General features: G+C 41.5%; 1 protein-coding gene across 2 annotated transcripts in view; it reads left to right on the top strand.

Annotated features, from left to right (window-relative positions):
- Window positions 1-14,981, top strand: part of C1H9orf135 (chromosome 1 C9orf135 homolog) — a 68,696-nt gene extending 53,715 nt beyond the window's left edge. Inside the window, exon 6 of one of the 2 annotated variants that reach the window (XM_029612732.1) lies at window positions 14,117-14,981. In XM_029612732.1, the coding sequence (XP_029468592.1) occupies window positions 14,117-14,269 (153 nt within the window). In that variant the 3' untranslated portion in view covers window positions 14,270-14,981. The remainder of the gene's footprint in view (window positions 1-14,116) is intronic. The other variant, XM_029612722.1, reaches the window with a different exon arrangement.
- The last annotated feature ends 5,330 nt before the right edge of the window (window positions 14,982-20,311 follow it).

Raw genomic sequence — 20,311 nt, 5'->3', positions numbered from 1 at the left:
CAACTTTGACAGAAGTTTTCCGTGATTGGGCTCCTTCCTGTGATGTCACCCATATGTGAGGACTAACATCCTGCTGTCCTGTGAACACCTGTTACAGGTAAGCAACATTTGCTAAACTTCACATAGGGGGTTCATGTTCTGAGTCTATTCCTTAAAAATAACAAATTGTTCAGTGCTCATACTTCACTCTCTCCATTTTTAAATCAATCTCCTTTTGAATATGTTAAGGTCTGTGTGGCTTCCACAATTAAGATCAGATCAATAGCACATTTTAAGAATTGCATTCCATTTGGACATAGTTATCAAAAAACAAATGTTCCTTTTGGATCCATAAATCCCCAGGAATTATTTGCTCTCAAATACTCTGCTAAAGCATACAAGTCTAAATGTACTAAACATTTTTGTAAATGGGTCAAGTCAGACCATTGAACCTCCCCTTCCAGATTCCAGTAAAATCAGCCCTGATTTTCCAGGTCAGGTGGCAGTCTGTTCCAATAACTTGGCTACTTGAGGGGCCTTAGATGTCAGTGGAACACGCTGTGACATCCATTAGGTCCCCACATAAAGGTCAGAGCGAGAATAAAGATGGCTCTTCATTGGTGGCTTAGGAAGTTTGTTCTGGATATAGGGCTCCCTCTAGGGGCTCAATCTCAGGTTTGTCCACAGCTTTCGCTGTCTCCAGGGGGATGGGGAGCTCATATTAGTACAGGGAACATAGTCTTTAGAGAGCTGCTTTCAGATCAGCCTCCTAGAACTACAGGCCATCTAGTATGTGCTGAAGGCTTTCTTTTTCATTCTAGCGGGAAAGACAGTCAGTAAAGTAGCCATGTTCTATACACGCAATAAGGTAGAGGCTACTTTGCTCTGTCAAGAGGCTCTTTGGATCTGGACATGGACTCTCAATATATCTTTCGGGAGCCCTAAACACACTGGCAGATGCCTCTGCAGAGTTCTGCAGTCCCATGAATAGTCTCTGAATCAGTGAGAGGCAGACAGTTTGTCCAACTTCTGGGGTTGGCCAACAATAGATTTCTTTGCTTTCAGAAACAGGTCTTGCTTCATGCTTCCAAGCAAGTATAGCTTAGCTCTCGAGGCTTTTCTACCATGCTAGGATGCAGATCTTTAGCATATTCAATTCCATTAATTATGAGGACAATCCAGAAAGTGCTTCAGCAGTGTGCAAGAATGATTCTCATTGCACTGGCATGGTCATGGTTTCTCTTTTTCTAGTTGTCTGAATGTTCTTCAGTTTTTTTTCATTAGACATTTCCATCCCTTTTTTTCACTCAAGGAGGTCATCTCTGCCATCTGAATCTGTCCTACCTAGCAACTATGGGCATATATGAGCACCTGTAGTTTCTTTTCTCCTTACTAAGGAAATGGAAGATCTTGAACACAGCAAGGAAGCCTTCAACCAGAAACTCTTATGATTTAAAATGGAAGATTTTGGCTGGTGTTAGGCTGGCTCTTTGGGTCTGTTTATAGCCCAAGGGACCTGCTTTACTGTTTTTCTCTTTTTTTTTTTTTGACAGGGCTTACTAAATCCTTCATGAAAGTGTACCTTAGCAGCATACTATCAACAGGTAGAAGGTGTACAAGTTTCCTTGCATCCTTTGGTCTCCAAGCTTTATGAATGACTTGTGGCATTCTAAACCTCCAGTACTGTGATCTGACTATTGTAATTCAACTTATTAAGCCTCCACTTGTACCTCTTGGAGTCTGTTCCTTTTAAAGTTCCCCACATGGAGAGTGCTAGTTTGCTGTCATGTCTGTATGCTAAGTTGGTGAATTGCAAGCCTCAATGACTTATTCACCATCTTTACAGCTCTTCCAGAGCAGGGTGGTCCTTCTTACTTGCTATAAGTTCTTTCCTAAGATTGTGGTGACTTGTCACATCAATCAAACCATCCTAACTCCCCCTCCCAAGACCTCATGCACTTGAAGGTAAGGGTTCTCTTCGCTGGACTGTAAGATCTTTGGCGTACTATGCAAAGAGGGCTCTAGCTCCTCACAAAACCTCCCAATTATTCATGGTATTTATTTCACATTGGATAGGAGAAGCAGTTGCCAAAAACTGTCAAATTGGCTAGCTGACTGTATCATGCAATGTTATCCACTCCATGGTCTACACATCATGGACTCTATCAAAGCCTTCAAAAAAGAGAATTGATGCAGGCATTTAAGCAAAGATATGCGGCATAAAGCACCGAATGCCTAATTTAATGCTCCTTACTGAATTAGTGCAACCTTTTTAACTGTAGGCAACCCTCTGGATGCATTACTATGAAACACTCAATCACCCAAAATTAACACCTTTTTTGTTACCGAATACTAATGGCACAACCTATGTAATGTACAACCCATACTTATTAATATAGTTGCCCTATTGTAAACAGATATGATGGTGAATAACTTAATGACGGTATATAAAAACTCTTAAAAGTGAAAGCCGTGGCATCTAAGGGCCACTTTAATATCTGCAAAGCTGCAACTTGGTCAGCTGGTGCACATCTTTACTTTCTACTAATAGAACATAAGAAATTGCCATACTGGGTCAGACCAAGGGTCCATCAAGCCCAGCATCCTGTTTCCAACAGAGGCCAAACCAGGCCACAAGAACATGGCATGTACCCAAACACCAAGAAGAACCCATGCTACTGATGCAATTAATAGCAGTGGCTATTCCCTAAGTAACTTGATAGCAGTTAATGGATTTCTCCTCCAAGAACATATCCAAACTTTTTTTGAACCCAGCTACTGCACTAACCACATCCTCTGGCAACAAATTCCAAAGCTTAATTATGCATTGAGAGTGAGAATTTTCTCCGATTAATCTTAAACGTGATACTTGCTAACTTCATGGAATTCCCCCTAGTTCTTCTATTATCCAAAAGTGTAAATAACCGCTTCACATCTACTCGTTCAAGACCTCTCAATCTTAAAGACCTCTGTCATATCCCCACTCAGCCATCTCTTCAAGCTGAACAGCCCTAACCTCTTCAGTCTTTCCTCATAGGGGAGCTGTTCCATCCCCTTTATCATTTTGGTTGCCCTTCTCTGTACCTTCTCCATCACAACTATCTCTTTTTTGAGATGCAGCAACCAGAATTGTACACAGTATTCAAGGTGTGGTCTCACCATGGAGCAATAGAGGCATTGACATTTTTCATTTTATTGACCATTCCCTTCCTATTTCCTAACATTCTATTCACTTTAACTGCTGCATCACACTGAGCTGACTATTTCAAAGTATTATCCTCTATGATGCCTAGATCTTTTTCCTGGGTGGCAGCTCCTAATATGGAACCTAACATTGTGTAACTACAGCAAGGGTTATTTTTCCCTATATGCAACACCTTGCACTTATCCACATTAAATCTCATCTGCCATTTGGATGCCCAATCTTCCAGTCTTGCAAGGTCCTCCTGCAATGTATCACAATCCACTCTTGATTTAACTTTGTATCATCTGCAAATTTGATAGCATCACTCATCGTATTCCTTTCCAGATAATTTATATTATATATATTGAAAAGCACCGGTCCAAGTACAGATCCCTGAGGCACCCCACTGTTTTACCCTTTTCCGCTTAGAAAATTGACCATTTAATCCTAATGTTTCCTGTCTTTTAACCAGTTTGTAATCCATGAAAGGTCATCTCCTATCCTATGACTTTTTAGTTTTCTTAGAAGCCTCTCATGAGGGACTTTGTCAAACACCTTCTGAAAATCCAAATACACTACATCTACCGGTTCACTTTTATTCACATGTTTATTAACCCAAAAATGAAGCAGATTTGTTAGGCAAGACTTCCTTTGGATAAATCCATGTTGACTGTGTTCCATTAAACCATGTCTTTCTATATGCTCTACGATTTTGATCTTTAGAATAGTTTTTACGGGCACGGAAGTCAGGCTCACTGGAGCCCTTTTAAAATATTGGAGTTACATTGGCCACCCTCCTGTCTTCAAGTACAATGATAGGTTACACATTTTAACTAATAGATCAGAAACTTCATATTTTTTTTATTTTTTAGTTCCTTCAGTACCCTAGGATGCATACCATCCTATCCAGGTGATATGGCCTACTACATCTTCCAGGTTCACAGTGATTTGGTTCAGTTCATCTGACTCATAACCCTTAAACCATCTCTGGAACTGGTATCTCCCCAACATCCTCATTAGTAAACACGGAAGCAAAGACTTCATTCAGTCTTTCTGCGATGGCCTTATCTTCCCTAAGAGTCCCTTTAACCCATCGGTCATACAACAGTCCAACAGACTGCCTCACAGGTTTCTTGCTTCAGATATATTTTAAAAAGTTTGAGTTTTTGCCTCTACAGCCAACTTCATTTCAAATTCTTTGCCTGTCTTATCAATGTTTTACACTTATTTATCCTATTTTCTTCATATAGCGCCTTCTTCCAATTTTTGAAGGATTTTTTGGCTAAAATAGCCTTTTTTACCTCACCTTTTAGTTTTGCCTTCCTTCCACCTTTCTTAATGTGTGGAATATACATCTGGACTGTGCTTCTAGGATTGTATTTTTAAACAATGTCCATGCCTGTTGAACACTCTGCAGCTGCACCTTTCTGGGTTTTTTTTTTTCTATTTTCCTCATTTTATCAAAGTTTCTTTTTTGAAAGTTTAGTGTTAGAGCTGTAGATTTACTTATTGTCCCCCTTCCAGTTATTAGTTTAAATTTGATCATGTTATGATCACTATTGCCAAGTGGCCCCACCACAGTTCTCACCAAATCCTGCGTTCCACTAAATTAAATCTAAAATAGCTCCCTCTCATTGGTTCCTGAACCAATTGCTCCATGAAGCAGTCATTTGACATCTAGGAACTTTGTTTCTAGCATGTTATGATGTTACATTTACCCTGTCAATATTGGGATAATTGAAATCTCCCATTATTACTGTACTGCCAAATTGGTTAGCTTCCCTGATTTATCTTTGCATTTTATCTGTCTTTCCATTTTGTCCAGATGGATGGTAGTATACTCCTATCACTATACTCTTACCCAACACGTGAGATTTCTACCCATAGATTCTACTGAGCATTTATTCTTGTATGATCTTTATCCTGTTGGACTCTATACCCTCCTGGACATTATTTATTTATTTAACATTTTTTCTATACCGACCTTCATGGTTAAAATACCATATCAGGACGGTTTACATCGAACAGGGGTAAAATAACTAGATAAAGGAAGAAAAAACAAAGTTACATTACAACGAGGACTGTGAACTTGGAAGCTTAGGAAGCTAGAAGAGAAATATAAAGTTAAGTTAAAGGGAGAGAAACAAATTCCGGACTAGAGGTAGTCCAGACTAGAGATAGTCCACATGTTAGAGTCGGTATCCATGCTGTCAAGGTATTCAGAGGAGGGGAGGATCCATTAATCATGGGTAGATAACGCCTAATGTGTATCCCAGGGTTCTGGGAAGGCTTGGCGGAACAGCCACGTTTTGAGTTTTTTCTTAAAAGTTAGCAGGCAAGGTTCCAGCCTAAGTTCTGCAGGGAGGTTGTTCCAGATGGCTGGGCCTGCTGTCGAAAATGCTCGGTCCCTGGATGCGATGAGTCGTGTGACATAAAGTGCCACACCCCCACCAAGTTGATCCTCCCTATCATTGCAATATAATTTGTACCCTGATATAGCACTGTCCCATTGGTTATCCTTCCACCAGGTCTGTGATGCCAATTATGTCACTCATCATTTACTGCTATACACTCTAACTGTCCCATCTTACTTATTTTATTTTATTTAAATTCTTTTAATATACCTCTTAGATTTCTGGCATTGGCATACAGACACTTCAGTGTGGTGTTTTGGTTTTTTTTTTTTAACAACCTGCTTTTCAGTTGTTAGGGATAATTTGGAAATCTTTACCTCAAATGAGTGGGGTTTTTTTTACATATAGCCACATGGACTACACTTGCTTTTATTGCAACCTCTCTGTTGGGTTGCCCTAACTCTCCTGTTTTATTAGTATCCTTCAAGGATACATTTCTCTGAACCATGCACTGCTTAATGACTGTCTGCTTTTCCCCTTTTTCCAGTTTAAAAACTGCTCTATCTCCTTAAGTTAGTGCCAGCAGCTTGGTTCTACTCTGGTTAAGGTGGAGCCCATCCTTTCGGGAAAAGTCTCTCTCCCTTCCCCAATAATTTCCCCAGTTCCTTACAAAACTGAATCCCTCTTCCCTACACCATTATCTCATCCATGCATTGGAGCTCTGCCTGCCTCTGGGGACCTGCACGTGGAACAGGGAGCATTTCAGAGAATGCCACCCTGGAGATTCTGGATTTCAGCTTTCTACCTAAAATCCTAAATTTGGCTTCCAGAACCTCTCCCACATTTTCCTGTCATTGGTACCCATATGAGTTTGACAGCCGATGCTCACTTTTGCCGGCGTCTGTTCTCAAACCCGCTGACAGCCACGGGTTCGGAAACCGGACACTGGCAAAATTGAGAGTCCGGTTTTCAACCCGCGGGCAGAGTTTCAAAATTTTTTTTTTTTATTTTAAATTATTTTTAACTTTTGGGACCTCAGACTTAATATCGCCATGATATTAAGTCATAGGGTGTACAGAAAAGCAGTTTTTACTGCTTTTCTCTACACTTTCCTGGCGCCAAGAAATTAACGCCTACCTTTCAGTAGGCACTAATTTCTGAAAGTAAAATGTGTGGGAATAACTAATAGGGCTATCAACTTGTATTTGCATGTTGCAGGTGCTATTAGTTTCAGGGGGGTTGGATGCGCGTTTGACGCGCTATTACCCCTTGCTGAATAAGGGGTAAAGCTAGCGCATCAAACGCGCGTCCAAGTGCAGGTTAACGGTGCGCTCCACTGGAGTGCACTATACTGTATCGGCCTGTTTAAGTTAACGTGATAGTACGGTACAGAGGGGAAAATGTTATAGCTAAGATCTGTGGGCATTAACACTCATTCTATCTGGGGTAGGGGGGGTTCCCTTTTTACCCATAATACTCCTATTTTAGAGTGCTGCAGCTTTATCCTCTCGTATTTCTCTAGTCTCCTCTCTTAAATCAAACTCCTTCAAATCATCAGAGGAAGACTAGTCCTGTTCATCCCACAACTGCCCCAGAAATTAATACCAAGGTTCCCCGTGCCTGTAACTCGTCATGAAATGTGGCAATTGAGATGGGGATTATCCTTCAGAAGAGCAAGTGGTGTATGTTGATCAGTTGGTATGTTCAATTGTTTACAAAGCATATGCCACCCCTTACTGTATGTGCTATAGTTGGGTTAGTTCTCATCACCTGCCTACCCCTCTGTGCTGTGTCAGAGGTCTATTCCCATCTCCAATGATAGCCATGACTGTGGTATACTCTTGATTTCAGCCTTGCCAACAACCAGGCCAGTCTTGAGGCCTCCAGAACCCTAACAGGTTAGGGAGTGCAAATCCTCCTCCATTTTTAGTAAGCCATAATGTGCTAAGCTGTAACCTGGGAATCCAGGATATCTGTCCATTCACATTAGCAAAGAATTTCATAGGAAGTGACACTGGTAAATGTTGGAATAAGTACATTAACTTAGGAAGGATGTTCACTTTTAAGATTCCAATTCTATTTGCCCACAATACGCACAGCCCAGACCACTTCTGAATGTCTTCTAAGTGTGTGTTTTTATATGGGGGCATAGTTTTGTATATATCTGACCAACTTTTAGGTATAAAAATGTCAGATATTTGAACCCTGTCTCCACCAGTTTAAAACTAGCCATGCAGTTTGATATCAGACAAGACTTGGTCCCCCCCTCATCAAAAATTCAGATTTTTGATAGTTGATCTTATAGTCACAAACTTCTCAGTATTCTTCGAATATTTGTAACAGTTGGGGAGCTGGTTTCTGAATCTGTCAAAGAAATTAAAATGTCAGCATATCGAAATCTTATTTGATCTCCCATTAAACACAAGCCCTGTGATATCCATATCTGGCTGGACAACCTGTGCTAGCACTTCAATGAGATCACAGGGGGCACAAGGGGCACCCCTGCCTTGTGCCTTGCCTGATTGGGAAGGAACCCCTTGCCATTGGTCTAAAATACAAAGCACTAACCTATCCAATAAAATCTGTCAAAGTCATGATAGCATAAGACCACAAGCAAGAAGGCCTAATTTAGCCTGACTGATACTAATTGAAAGTGCAGTATATAAGAATTTTAAATAGATTATGCCACCCAGGTGGCAGCAACCTCAAGACCTGAACACTGCCCTTGACATCTATATCACCCCAGACCAATTCCCCAACTGCCCTAACACATTATCCTCATTCCCCTCTCACACCAATCCTTCCTTCCTCCTCCCCTCCTCACCCCAAACATATATACAGTATGAGCACATTGAGATGATGGAAGGCAGGTAAGTGAAAGATCATCAAGGCTGTCTGTTCTGTAAGAGAAGGAAGGCTAAAAGCAACCTTTGAGTATTCTGGCTCCCTTTTGGTCACACAACATTCTTCCCTTCCACTATTGTCACAAGGGTTGCAGGTCACTGCCTCATGTGTGTCCAAAGAGGTGGCCGTCCACTACAAACGCTGTAACTCATACCTGGTCACATGCCTATTGCATACTCAGTCCTTTCTGCCACTTCTCCCTCCAGCACAAGTGAGGCTCAGCCAGATCCCAGTGTTCTGCACTTCTCTATAGTCATTGCAGCCCTTCAAGTCCCTGTAAGGAAATGATTGCAGAAAAGTTGTGCTTGCTTGCATTTTTTTTTGTTAAACAGCAAGACTTTCCATCCAAAGAGCACAGAAAAGAAAATGTTTCAGAATAAACAAACTTGCAATACTCTAAAATCTCCCTCTTATCTCCCACCCGGGGGGGGGGGGGGGGGGGGTGTCTGACTCTTTCCACCCTCTGCTCCATAGCATCAATTGCTGTGCTCCCCAGGCTTCCTCCTGTCAGCATTATACCAGTCACTGTTTAAACACATTCATAGCCACCACTGTTCATTGTCCTGTCTCTGCTCCTCTCGCTCCTGTGCAGAATTATCCCATAACTGGTCCACATTTTCGCACCTCTCCAGGTGAAGTAAATATTCTGGAATGGTTCCCCTCGAGGATCTGCAGGCATAATGGAACCCGAGCTTCTGCAATGATTTCTTTATCTGGGCAAATTCCGGTCTTCCTGGAGTGCTACTGAAATCATTTGAGATGCATTTTTGATTTTTTTTGTATGGTACTTCTCCTTTCAGCCAAGCTGCTTCTAGTATCTTGATCTTGTCAGGGTAATTGTGGAGCTGTAAAAAGACTTCCTAAGTCCTTCTGCCAGGCCCCAAGGGAGGAGCAATGGCTTGATGAGACAGTTCGCTTTCACAGGGAGGCCCAGCACAGTCTAGTTCCATTTGGCAAAAAAATGTGATTGGATCTGATCCCTCCTCTTCGTCCAGAAACCAGACTATTCTCATTTCTCCTGCAACCCCTATTTTATCAGTAAGCTATGTTACTCATTTTTCAAGTGTCACTTTTTTGCTGTATGTTCTTTAGTGCATCCTCCACCTCATCTACTTATCCAGCCACGAGAAGGTGTCCTGTACTGAGGTGATCAAATTTGCCAATGTTTGCTCCCAATTTTGAATATTTTTTTTTTTAACAATTTTGAAACTAGTTTGAGTCATATTTATGGGAGTAGCAAGAGAGGGCCATTCGTCTCCTGTGGCCTGCTCCTCATGGTTGTCCTACTGTTCCATTGCACAGCCTTTCGATGTTCTCTGCACCTTCCCAGGCTTATCCTGCAAAAAAGCAAGCAGCACAATTTATTTATTTTTTTTTTTTTTTGCATCTCCTTAGACATGTTTTGTATGACCGTAGAAAGGAATATCTTGCAAAAATGTATGGTTTAGGTCCTTTGCCCATGGAGCTCAGGACCTAGAGGAAGAACTAAATGGATGGGAAAATGAGAGAGATGTGGATCAACAGTGGACCAATCTAAAAGGAGCAATCGCCAAGGCAACTGCTCTATATGTTAGAAATGTAAAGAAAAGCAAAAGAAAAATGAAGCCTATCTGGTTCTCAAAGGAGGTGGCTGACAAAATTAAAGCTAAAAGAACTGCATACAAGAAATACAAAAGATCCCAAAGGGAGGAGCACAAAGAAGAATATCTGATTCAACTGAGGGAGACTAAGAAATTAATCAAGTTGGCAAAAAGTCAAGCAGAAGAGAGGATTGCCAAGGAGATAAAATATGGTGACAAAACATTTTTCAGATACATCAGCGAAAAGAGAAAAGTCCAAAGTGGTATAGTGAAATTGAAAGGTGGAAATGATCAATGTGTGGAGGGAGACGAAGAAATGGCAGAAATATTAAACAAATACTTCAGCTCTGTGTTCACTAAAGAAGACCCTGGAGAAGGACCATCTCTACACAACAAGAAACTGGAGGGAAGCAGAACAGAGGAAAATCCATTTACAGTAGATAATGTATGGGAAGAGCTAAAGAATCTGAAAATGGACAAAGCCATGGGGCCTGATGGGATTCATCCAAGGATACTGAGGGAGCTCAGAGATGTGCTGGCGGGACCGCTGTGTGACCTGTTCAATAGATCCCTAGAAACAGGAGTGGTGCCGAGTGATTGGAGAAGAGCGGTGGTGGTCCCTCTTCACAAGAGTGGGAACAGAGAGGAGGCTGGTAACTACAGACCAGTTAGCCTCACTTCAGTGGTGGGAAAAGTAATGGAGTCACTGTTGAAAGAGAGACTAGTGAACTATCTACAGTCCGGAGAATTGATGGACCAGAGGCAGCATGGATTCACCAGAGGAAGATCCTGTCAGACAAATCTGATTGACTTTTTTGACTGGGTAACCAAGGAATTGGATAGAGGAAGAGCGCTCGATATCATATACTTGGATTTCAGCAAAGCTTTTGATACGGTTCCGCACAGGAGACTGGTGAATAAAACGAGAAGCTTGGGAGTGAGTGCCGAGGTGGTGACCTGGATTGCAAATTGGTTGACGGACAGAAGACAATGTGTGATGGTAAATGGAACCTTCTCTGAAGAGAAAGCGGTTTTAAGTGGTGTACCGCAAGGATCGGTGTTGGGACCGGTCCTGTTCAATATCTTTGTGAGCAACATTGCGGACGGGATAGAAGGTAAGGTTTGTCTTTTTGCGGATGACACTAAGATCTGCAACAGAGTGGACACGCCGGAAGGAGTGGAGAGAATGAGACGGGATCTAAGGAAACTGGAAGAGTGGTCGAAGATATGGCAGCTGAGATTCAATGCCAAGAAGTGCAAAGTCATGCATATGGGGAGTGGAAATCCGAATGAACTGTATTCGATGGGGGGGGAAAGGCTGATGTGCACGGAGCAGGAGAGGGACCTTGGGGTGATGGTGTCTAATGATCTGAAGTCGGCGAAACAATGCGACAAGGCAATAGCTAAAGCCAGAAGAATGCTGGGCTGCATAGAGAGAGGAATATCGAGTAAGAAAAGGGAAGTGATTATTCCCTTGTACAGGTCCTTGGTGAGGCCTCACCTGGAGTACTGTGTTCAGTTCTGGAGACCGTACCTTCAAAAAGACAAAGACAAGATGGAGGCGGTACAGAGAAGGGCGACCAGGAAGGTGGAGGATCTTCATCGGATGACGTACGAGGAGAGATTGAAGAATCTAAATATGTACACCCTGGAGGAAAGGAGGAGCAGAGGTGATATGATACAGACTTTCAGATACTTGAAAGGTGTTAATGATCAAAAGACAACGACAAACCTTTTCTGAAGGAAAAAAATCAGTAGAACCAGGGGTCACGATTTGAAGCTCCAGGGAGGAAGATTCAGAACCAATGTCAGGAAGTATTTCTTCACGGAGAGGGTGGTGGATGCCTGGAATGCCCTTCCGGAGGATGTGGTGAAGACCAGAACTGTGAAGGACTTCAAAGGGGCGTGGGATAAACACTGTGGATCCATAAAGTCAAGAGGCTGCCAATGAAGAGTGGGTGACTCGCCAGAATGATGGCTACTGCCTGGAGTCAATACCCTTATTAAATAAACATACACAGGCTTACGGTGACTCCAACATCGCTCTAAGCTTCAACAGCAAGAGGAAATGTGGAAAAAAGGATTCACACTCACAAAGAGGGGAGTAGCTGGCTTGTTACGGCGGTTACTACCCCAAATCAAATAAGCCTGATACTTCACTTTCAATGCATATACAGCAAAGTTCTCTGATTCAACGGCAGGGGAGAAGAAAAACTGATACTTCACACATCCAGCAGAGCTCTCTGCTTCAACGGCAGGGGAGAAGAAAAGAGGGTTCGCACTCACAAAGCGGGGAGTAGCTGGCTTGTTACGGCGGTTACTACCCCAAACCAAATGTGCCTGATACTTCACTTTCGATGCACATCCAGCATGGCTCTCTGCTTCAACGGCATGGGAGAAGACTTATACGTCACGCATATCCAGCATAGCTCCCTGCTTCAACGGCAGGGGAGAAGAAAAACAACCAATAAGGGCTAATAACATAGTCTGGGTAAAACAAATAAGCATGGGTGCAGCTTGCTTATTGCGGCAGCTACTACCCCTAACGAATCAATCTAGATATTTCACTTGGATGCAGCTCCATCACTGCTCTCTACATTAAAGGTGGGGGTGGAAGGGAAATAGATAAGTATGAGAGAAAATATGTGTGAAGCTTGCTGGGCAGACTAGATGGGCCATTTGGTCTTCTTCTGCCGTCATTTCTATGTTTCTATAAGTGCATCACGTGACCCCCATTTTCAATATTTTTGATAAGTTTTTTGTTATGTTTACATTTGCTTAAAAGTAGGACAGTTCAACTAAGTGGATTACAACAGACAAGTGTTAAAACAGCTTGATATGTCTGAAGATTTTTAAATGTTAGTTTTACAGAGGACCTGATTTAAAAATAGAAAAGAAAAAGCAGTTCCTCCTTGCATTAGTAGTATTTGGGTTACCATTTTCCAGGAAAAACAATATAATTTTCTGCCACTAAGCAATTACTTTTTAAAATATGGCATTTGGAGTTGTATTGGGGGTTTCCCCACTATTGCCACAGTGTTATGCTATACTACGTTTAGTTATTCACTGCACCAACTTGCCCCTGTGTAGAGCAGAAACATTTTTTGCAGTCTAGCAAAATTCTTTAATATGGAATATTTTGTTCATGATTTCTTACTGATGGTGCCAAAAGTTTCAGTATGAGAGCTATACCCATGTTTTTTCCTATTGAAAGACATGTTCTGCAAACTACATGCCACATGAAAGTCAATTTGTGATATTTCCCAGTATTTTGGATGGACTTTCAATGTTGGCTGAAGTGCAAGAAGGTTCTCCTTGAATGTATAAAACTATAAATGCTTCAGAATTGGCTATACAGCTGTTTGAGAGGGCCAACGTTCCTTGTAAACTTACTTTTGACCAAGGCAGAATTAATAAAGCATAAGCACTAGTCAAGGGGTGATTGTCAAATGTATTAGAAGTATGAGTACAAGTTGGGTTCAAAGAATATTTTAAAGGAAGATAGAGGAAGAGAGACAAATGGAGAATACTAGAGGGATCAAACAAAACGTAAATGGAAAGAATAGGAATAGGCATAGAGAAACAATAGTGAGCTGTGAACAGAGCACTGAATTAGGAAATATATGGACTCTGCCCAATGAGGTGTAAGGGCTGATGTATGCAATTGAAAATGTTAAGTAATTTGACAAGCTTTCCAGCTTTGAAGTTGGAGCATATACTTGAGCAATACATTTTTGAAGAAAAAGCACTGTATTTCACTGTGCATGGACTTTTCTGCATTAGATATCTGTAATGTGAAGTCCTTTTAGTGCACACACCAAGCAAAGGATAGTCTATGTATAGAAGGGTGCTTTCCCAACAAGAGCCAAGCTCAGGTGTACTGTGCTATGCATTGCCATGTGGAGGTTTGATTTCCAGGTTGTCTGGGGCTGAGGATGCTGTAGAAGCAATGTTTGCAGCCAATTTGGGGGGGGGGGGGGGGCAGGAGTCCTAGTCACTGTGCAACAGCGATCCATGATGGCTAGGGCTCTAGAAGGGAGCCCTAGCCAAGGGCAACTGCAGTGACTAAGCTAAGTGAGTTCATGTGACTTAAGGTACTTTTTTTTTTTTTTTAGTGGAGCAGTAAGCTGGCAAACTTCTTAACGTTGGTCTCTTCCACAGCACCGCTATTCTCCACAAGAATATTCCACAGTCCACCGGAAATGTCACTCCCAGTTTACCGAGCCAGCAGACTACAGGAGGTACGGCAGGAACACGTGGCAAGATGAAAGTGGGATTTATGCCAATGCGGAACTGAAGCGGAAGATATTCAAACCAACCTGTCCTATTGCCCCACATCTATATCCAGGGTAGGTGGGTCCCCCTGGCCCTCGTCCCTGAACACGGAAGAGAAGTGCTGTGCTATGAAGAACTGTGACCTGCTGCTATCTTCAATTATGCATCTGACCTCCTTATGACCTATTAAGTGACTTGCTCTCTCTGCAGTAGATTTGGGCTTTTCTTTTACTTTTTTAAAATAAATACTGTATTTTCTTGCAGCTTTTGTGTGCTGGATGCTGTAGGTTAGAGTTGCAGCAAACTGAATTTTCTCACTGTCAGTCATGGGTTCTTTATATTTAAGGGCATTAATTTTAATATTTTGTAAAATATGACTTTTTAGTGGCTTGAGTTTCATCTAGCCTGGAGATTTACTTTTGGCTCCAGATTGCACTGACACATTTAGTTGACTGACTGATCAAAAAAGTTTCCACTTCCCCCACCCCATAAAAAACCATGAAGATAAAATCCTGAGCACCAGGTCTTCCTTGTGCTAGTTTTTGTTTTTTTTGTTTTGTTTTTTCATCCAATTGAAAATTTGCTGTAAGGTAGAAAAAAATGAGCCTTAATAAACTAAGGAGGTTCTATAGTTGGAACTGTTATAGCTCATGTAGGATCCGGATGGAATGAGACCTCCAATAAAGACTCTGTACTAGCACTGCACAAGTTTTCTGTTTCTATTTTGTTTTGTTGCTGCATAAAGTTAGTGTGGAGCAGATTAGATGTAAACTCAGGCTAAGAGAATGCAAGAAGAATTTTAAAGAGGCAAACTTTTTCATGTGCATTAAATGGGAGTCAGTTGGGCCACTAGATAAGTTCATAAGCGGTGCTTAGGGAGGACAGAGACATAACAGAAAACCAAATTCTTTACTGAGAAGGATGTTTGGGATACCCACACCATGGATTCTTTGAAAGTGATTCAGAGAAACTGAAACTGGAAGATTTAATAAACCAACTTGGACAAACCAGATTAACAAATCACCAGATCTGGATGTTAGTTGCCCAAGTGTTCTTAAACTCAAATATGAAATGGTAGACCTGTTACTACTCAGTTTCCGGTCATTAAAATCAACCATTGTGCCTGAAGACTGGCCAATGTGATGTCAATTTAAAAATATGGCTCTAGAAGTTATCCAGAAAACCATAGATCAGTGAGTGTGGTGATGTGCCAGGCCAAATAGAAGTAGTTTTTAAGACTAGAATTATTGGACATATGGCCAAATATGACATAATGGGGAAGAGCCAACAGATTAAAAGGATGTTGTACCTTATCAATATTAGTTTTTGGAAGATGTTACATATAGATTGGCTAGGTAACACTGGTTCTTGAGTACTAGAAGTCATTTTTTTGTCATCTATCCACCCTAAATATTCAAGAAATACACTTAAATGCACCACCTTCATTGTATGCAAATAAACCTCATGCTTATGTATTGTAGATATCCTCAAAACCCAACTAGCTTCTGGTACTTGAGGATTGGGGTTGTCCACTCCTAATGTAGATATAGTATGATCAGCTGACTTTCCTTTATCTGAATTTTCTAAAGGCATTTTACAAGTCCTGGCATTTGAGACTGATCAGAAGATTTAAAAAGACTGGTTAATAGAGGAATGTGAGTTGGACTAAAAGGCCAGCTTTCCCAATTGGGAGAGGTGAATAGTGCAGTACCCTAAATCTGTACTGGGCTCTGTAGTGTTTAGCATTTATAACTTATACATAAAGCACCTGCTCAGAGAAGGCTCCAGGAAATATACAATAAAAGGCGCTCACAAATACACATTTAATCATACAAAAGATACAATTCCCCCCCCCAAAAAAAAAGTCATCCACAAGACTAAAATCAGGGTCACAGCAGTAGAGGCTCCATGGGCTTTTGCTCAAGGCTGTTTTAACTTCATCAATTTCTTAATTTTAAGGCTTGACTAAACATGGTCTGGAAGATGGAATGAATGAAGTAATCAGATTTGCAGATGACACAATTACTCAACTTGGTTAAAACAAAAGTGGACTGAACTGTGGAAGACTGGGCATCTAAATAGCAGACTGAAATTTAAATGTGGACTGATGCATGTAGGGGGGAAAATAACCTTTTACTATAGGAACCGGCCGGCACCCACAAGATGCCTCTGCAAGAGGCAGGCGCAAAAAAATTAAAATAAGGTGGGGGGGATTTAGGTGGGGGTGGGTTAAATAGGGGAAGTGAAAAGTTCTCTCCAAGGCCACTCCGATTTCAGAGGGAACGGGGAAAGCCACTGGGGCTCCCCTAAGGCTCGGCACGCGCAAGGTGCACAAGTGTGCACCCCTTTGCGCGCGCGCTGACCCTGGATTTTATAACATGCACACGCATGTTGTAAAATCGGGTGTACATTTGTGCGGGCCGGGTAGTGCGCACAAATGTACCCTGCGTGCATAGGATTAAAAATCGGCCCCAGTGCTTTCTGTAGGCTCTGGAGAGACGGGCATGCTTCTCTGAAAGCTGGCCCCAAAATGGAGAATCCTCTCCCACAAGGAAATTCCCAGTATACATAGTGGCTTGCCCAATCAGATCAGAGTACGCAGACCTCTTACAAAGGAAAAATGTAGCACAAGTTAGTGCTGTTTTCCTATAATGTCAGCAGGTGCTAGCATACTGCATGAACATAGCATAAACCGGCTAAGCATACAAAACTCAATATAAGGCAGCAGGGTAACAAATTACTGTTGTGACAGGACACAGACCGACAGGAGAATGGTGGAGGAAGAAATACCATAGGCTATAATAAAAGTATAATGGGAAAGGTAAAAAGAAATCAGGAGTGGTGGAGTCTTATTGTGTACAATCTGTCAGGGAGCCCATAGCAAGCAGTGGCTAAGGTTGAACAAAAACCCTTTGGTCTTTGCCATGAAGGAGGTTACTGGAGATGTGGCAAGAGCAAATTCTGTGGAATGTAGAAGGCAAAAGCCAGACTGCAGTGGATCTTAGAACGGCTTGAGGTGAAGGGCATGTGCGAGCAGTTTGTATGTGAAAGGGAGATGGGATGACAGGTAAAGTCCAGTGATGTGTGGAAGGAAGAAGACAGTCTCACTGGAAAATGATCAATTGAGGGTGGGACAGATGCAGGGGAGATGGAGCCCGGTGAGAATGGGGGTCAGAGAAACAAGTAGTGAATTGGAAGGAAGAGAAAAGATGGTCCACTTCTTTCTGTGATTTCAGAAAAGAAAGTGTGGTGGGGCCAGAGGAAGGGGAGGTGAATGAAGTCTGGAGAACAAAATGCAAACTATTCTATCTGTTTTATGCTAGCAATGTAATAACATAATAGGGTTCAGTAGTATTATGTTTATGTAGAAACAATAGTGTTAAGAGCCACACAAGTAGAACATCTGCGCCCTCCCACGAAGATAGCATTATCTGCTTGTGCAATACACTTTGCGCATATTTTCTTTTTCTATTTACCATATTCACCTTTTGGCAAGTTCCAGCTTTCAGGGTTACAAAACAAAATAGTAATGGCAGTAGTGACTTGTTTGTAAATGTAAAGTAAAAAACAAACAAAACAAAAATACTGGACTATACTAGTTTTGGGTTTTGAGAGAGCAGGAGAGTGTGCTATGTTTACTAACTAAAGGATGGTGACATTCCCCTGCTGCTTTTATTTTGTATGTGTTGATTTTATTTGCATCTCTCTGCAAAATTAACATCTGTTAGAAAGTGCCTCCTGGACACTCCAAGAGTGTGGGGCATGCGAGGAGGAAGAAACATAAAATTGTAAGCAAGTTGTGATGTCTTGATATACTCCATGCTGCATATTTCACACTTGCCTAAAGAAATTGGAAGTAAAAAATACTCAAACTCATATCAGCTTGACTTGTAGAGGGAGGTTCTTAAGGGGAGGCTGGAGCCCAAACAAAAGCCTTATAGAAATGCCAGTGAGCGAGGGTGGCTAATCTATGGCCAAAGATTTGGTTTGCCATGGATTAAGAGTTGCAGGTACAGTCTGCTGCGAATTGGACCTGCAGTATTTCTGCAACAAAGCACACTCTTTGCCTGTAAGCTTTTTGTCTGCTTCCATTTTGTCAGTGGCTCAAAAGAGGATCCTATTTTCAGAAGGCTTTTTATATACCGGGGGGAATGGAGAATCTTCCAGGCAATCTGAAGCATCTGAAAGCATCACAAGCGATATCTTTGTCTTAACTCTGTGTGTAGTGAAGTTGACCTGTCTGTCCTCATACAAATGACTGCCACTTAAAAGGGAGACACAAGAACACCTGCTTTTTTTTTTTTTTTTTTTAAAGATTCTTAAAAATGGTCATGTTGGTAGAATGAGTGGGAGGGTGATACAGGAGCAGGTATGTGAGGGTTATTTTTAAAGCCACTGATGTGTATTAAACCTGGTTTTAGTAAAGATAGCGAAGATTGGTATATGTAAGAAGCCCTTTATTGAAATTTGCCCGACTCTGGCTGTTTCGCTCTTTTTGGTCGAGAGCTGCCTCAGGGGCAATAAATGTGAGCAGGACTTATTGCAGGGCTGAGACTACAATATGTATACATCCACTATTGCATACAGTCTTTAGTTCCTGTTCTTTGAAACATGTAGTTATGACATGTAGCACCAGATGTGAAGAACACTTCATTCAATTTGTATCCTCAAAGCACTGATAGAATATATGAGACTGTGGTGTGTGTCAGTATTTGCGGCTGAACCGTTAGGATATATGAGACTGTGGTGTGTATCATCAGTGCTTTGAGGATACAAATTGAATGAAGTGTTCTTCACATCTGGTGCTTCATGTCATAACTACATGTTTCAAAGAACAGGAACTAAAGATTGTATGCAATAGTGGATGCATAAATATTGTGGCCTCAGCCCTGCAGGTGTGCAGTAAGTCCTGCTCACATTTATTGCCCCTGAGGCAGCTCTCGACCAAAGAGCAAAACTCTGCCAGAGTTGGGCAAATTTCAATAAAGGGCTTCTTACACATACCGATCTTTGCTATCTTTACTGCTACACAGCTAACTGGATCGGCTTCTGCTTTTTGTTTTCTGGTTTAAACCTGGTTTTATGCATGCAAGTGGCATTGAAACTAGCCCCAGTGAATATCTTCCTGTAAGTATACCTGGAACAGTTTTGCATGCACTTTCACTTGCATGCTAAATGGGATGAGGATTGACATGTTTTACATTTTTTAAAGTTTTTGGTGCACTCTCCTGAATTTTCAAAGTGGATTTAGTTGCATAAATCCTGCTTTAAAAAAGTCTGTCTAAAATATTTTGCTTAAAAGGTATTCACAGAATTTAGCCTGTGCCGGCAGTTTTGAAAACTACTCTCTACAGTTGCAGAAACGCTTTTTTGAAAAGGAGTATTGCAGATACCTTTGTATTTCAGAAAACCTAAGGATTTTATTTCTCTGGAATTTTAATTGAAGATTTGTATGGGAGCTGTGGGCTTTTAGACTATATCTGTGCTTTGTGGAAACCTTGCTATAACTATTCACAACTGCAAGAAATTAGACAAACTTTGAATAAAGGAGGCACTATAAGAAGCATCCAAGACCGCCCTTGGGTGATGTAGGAGCAAGCACACAAGGCTCCAGAAAATATTTAAGGGGAAGATAGGTTAAAGAATTAGGGGGGGGAGGGTTTTTTTTTATTGCTGCTATCATACCTAACTTATGTAAATCTTGAAAATGGTTGCAACTGCCAAAGTGATAGCTACTGATTTACAACTGGGAAGGAAGAGAATTGCAACACAAGCACCCTTGATAGGCATGGTGACAGTGTCCTTCAACTATCGCCACTCCTGGATTTTGGATTTGGATTTTTAGCCCCTTTCAACTAATGTTCATAGTATGTCAAGTACAATTAAAGTCTGTGCTCCAAAGATGTTACAATCTTAAATGGGTACTTGAGGAAACTGGAGATAGTGACTTGCCCAAGATCACAAGAAATGTCTGTAGAGGAAGTGAGATTTGAACCCTGGTTTTTACCCTAAGGACTGTATCCAATGTGAGGTGA

The sequence above is a fragment of the Rhinatrema bivittatum genome, chromosome 1 (genome assembly GCF_901001135.1).
Source record: "Rhinatrema bivittatum chromosome 1, aRhiBiv1.1, whole genome shotgun sequence".
NCBI lineage: Eukaryota > Metazoa > Chordata > Amphibia > Gymnophiona > Rhinatrematidae > Rhinatrema > Rhinatrema bivittatum.
This window is presented reverse-complemented; position numbering and strand designations above follow the sequence as displayed.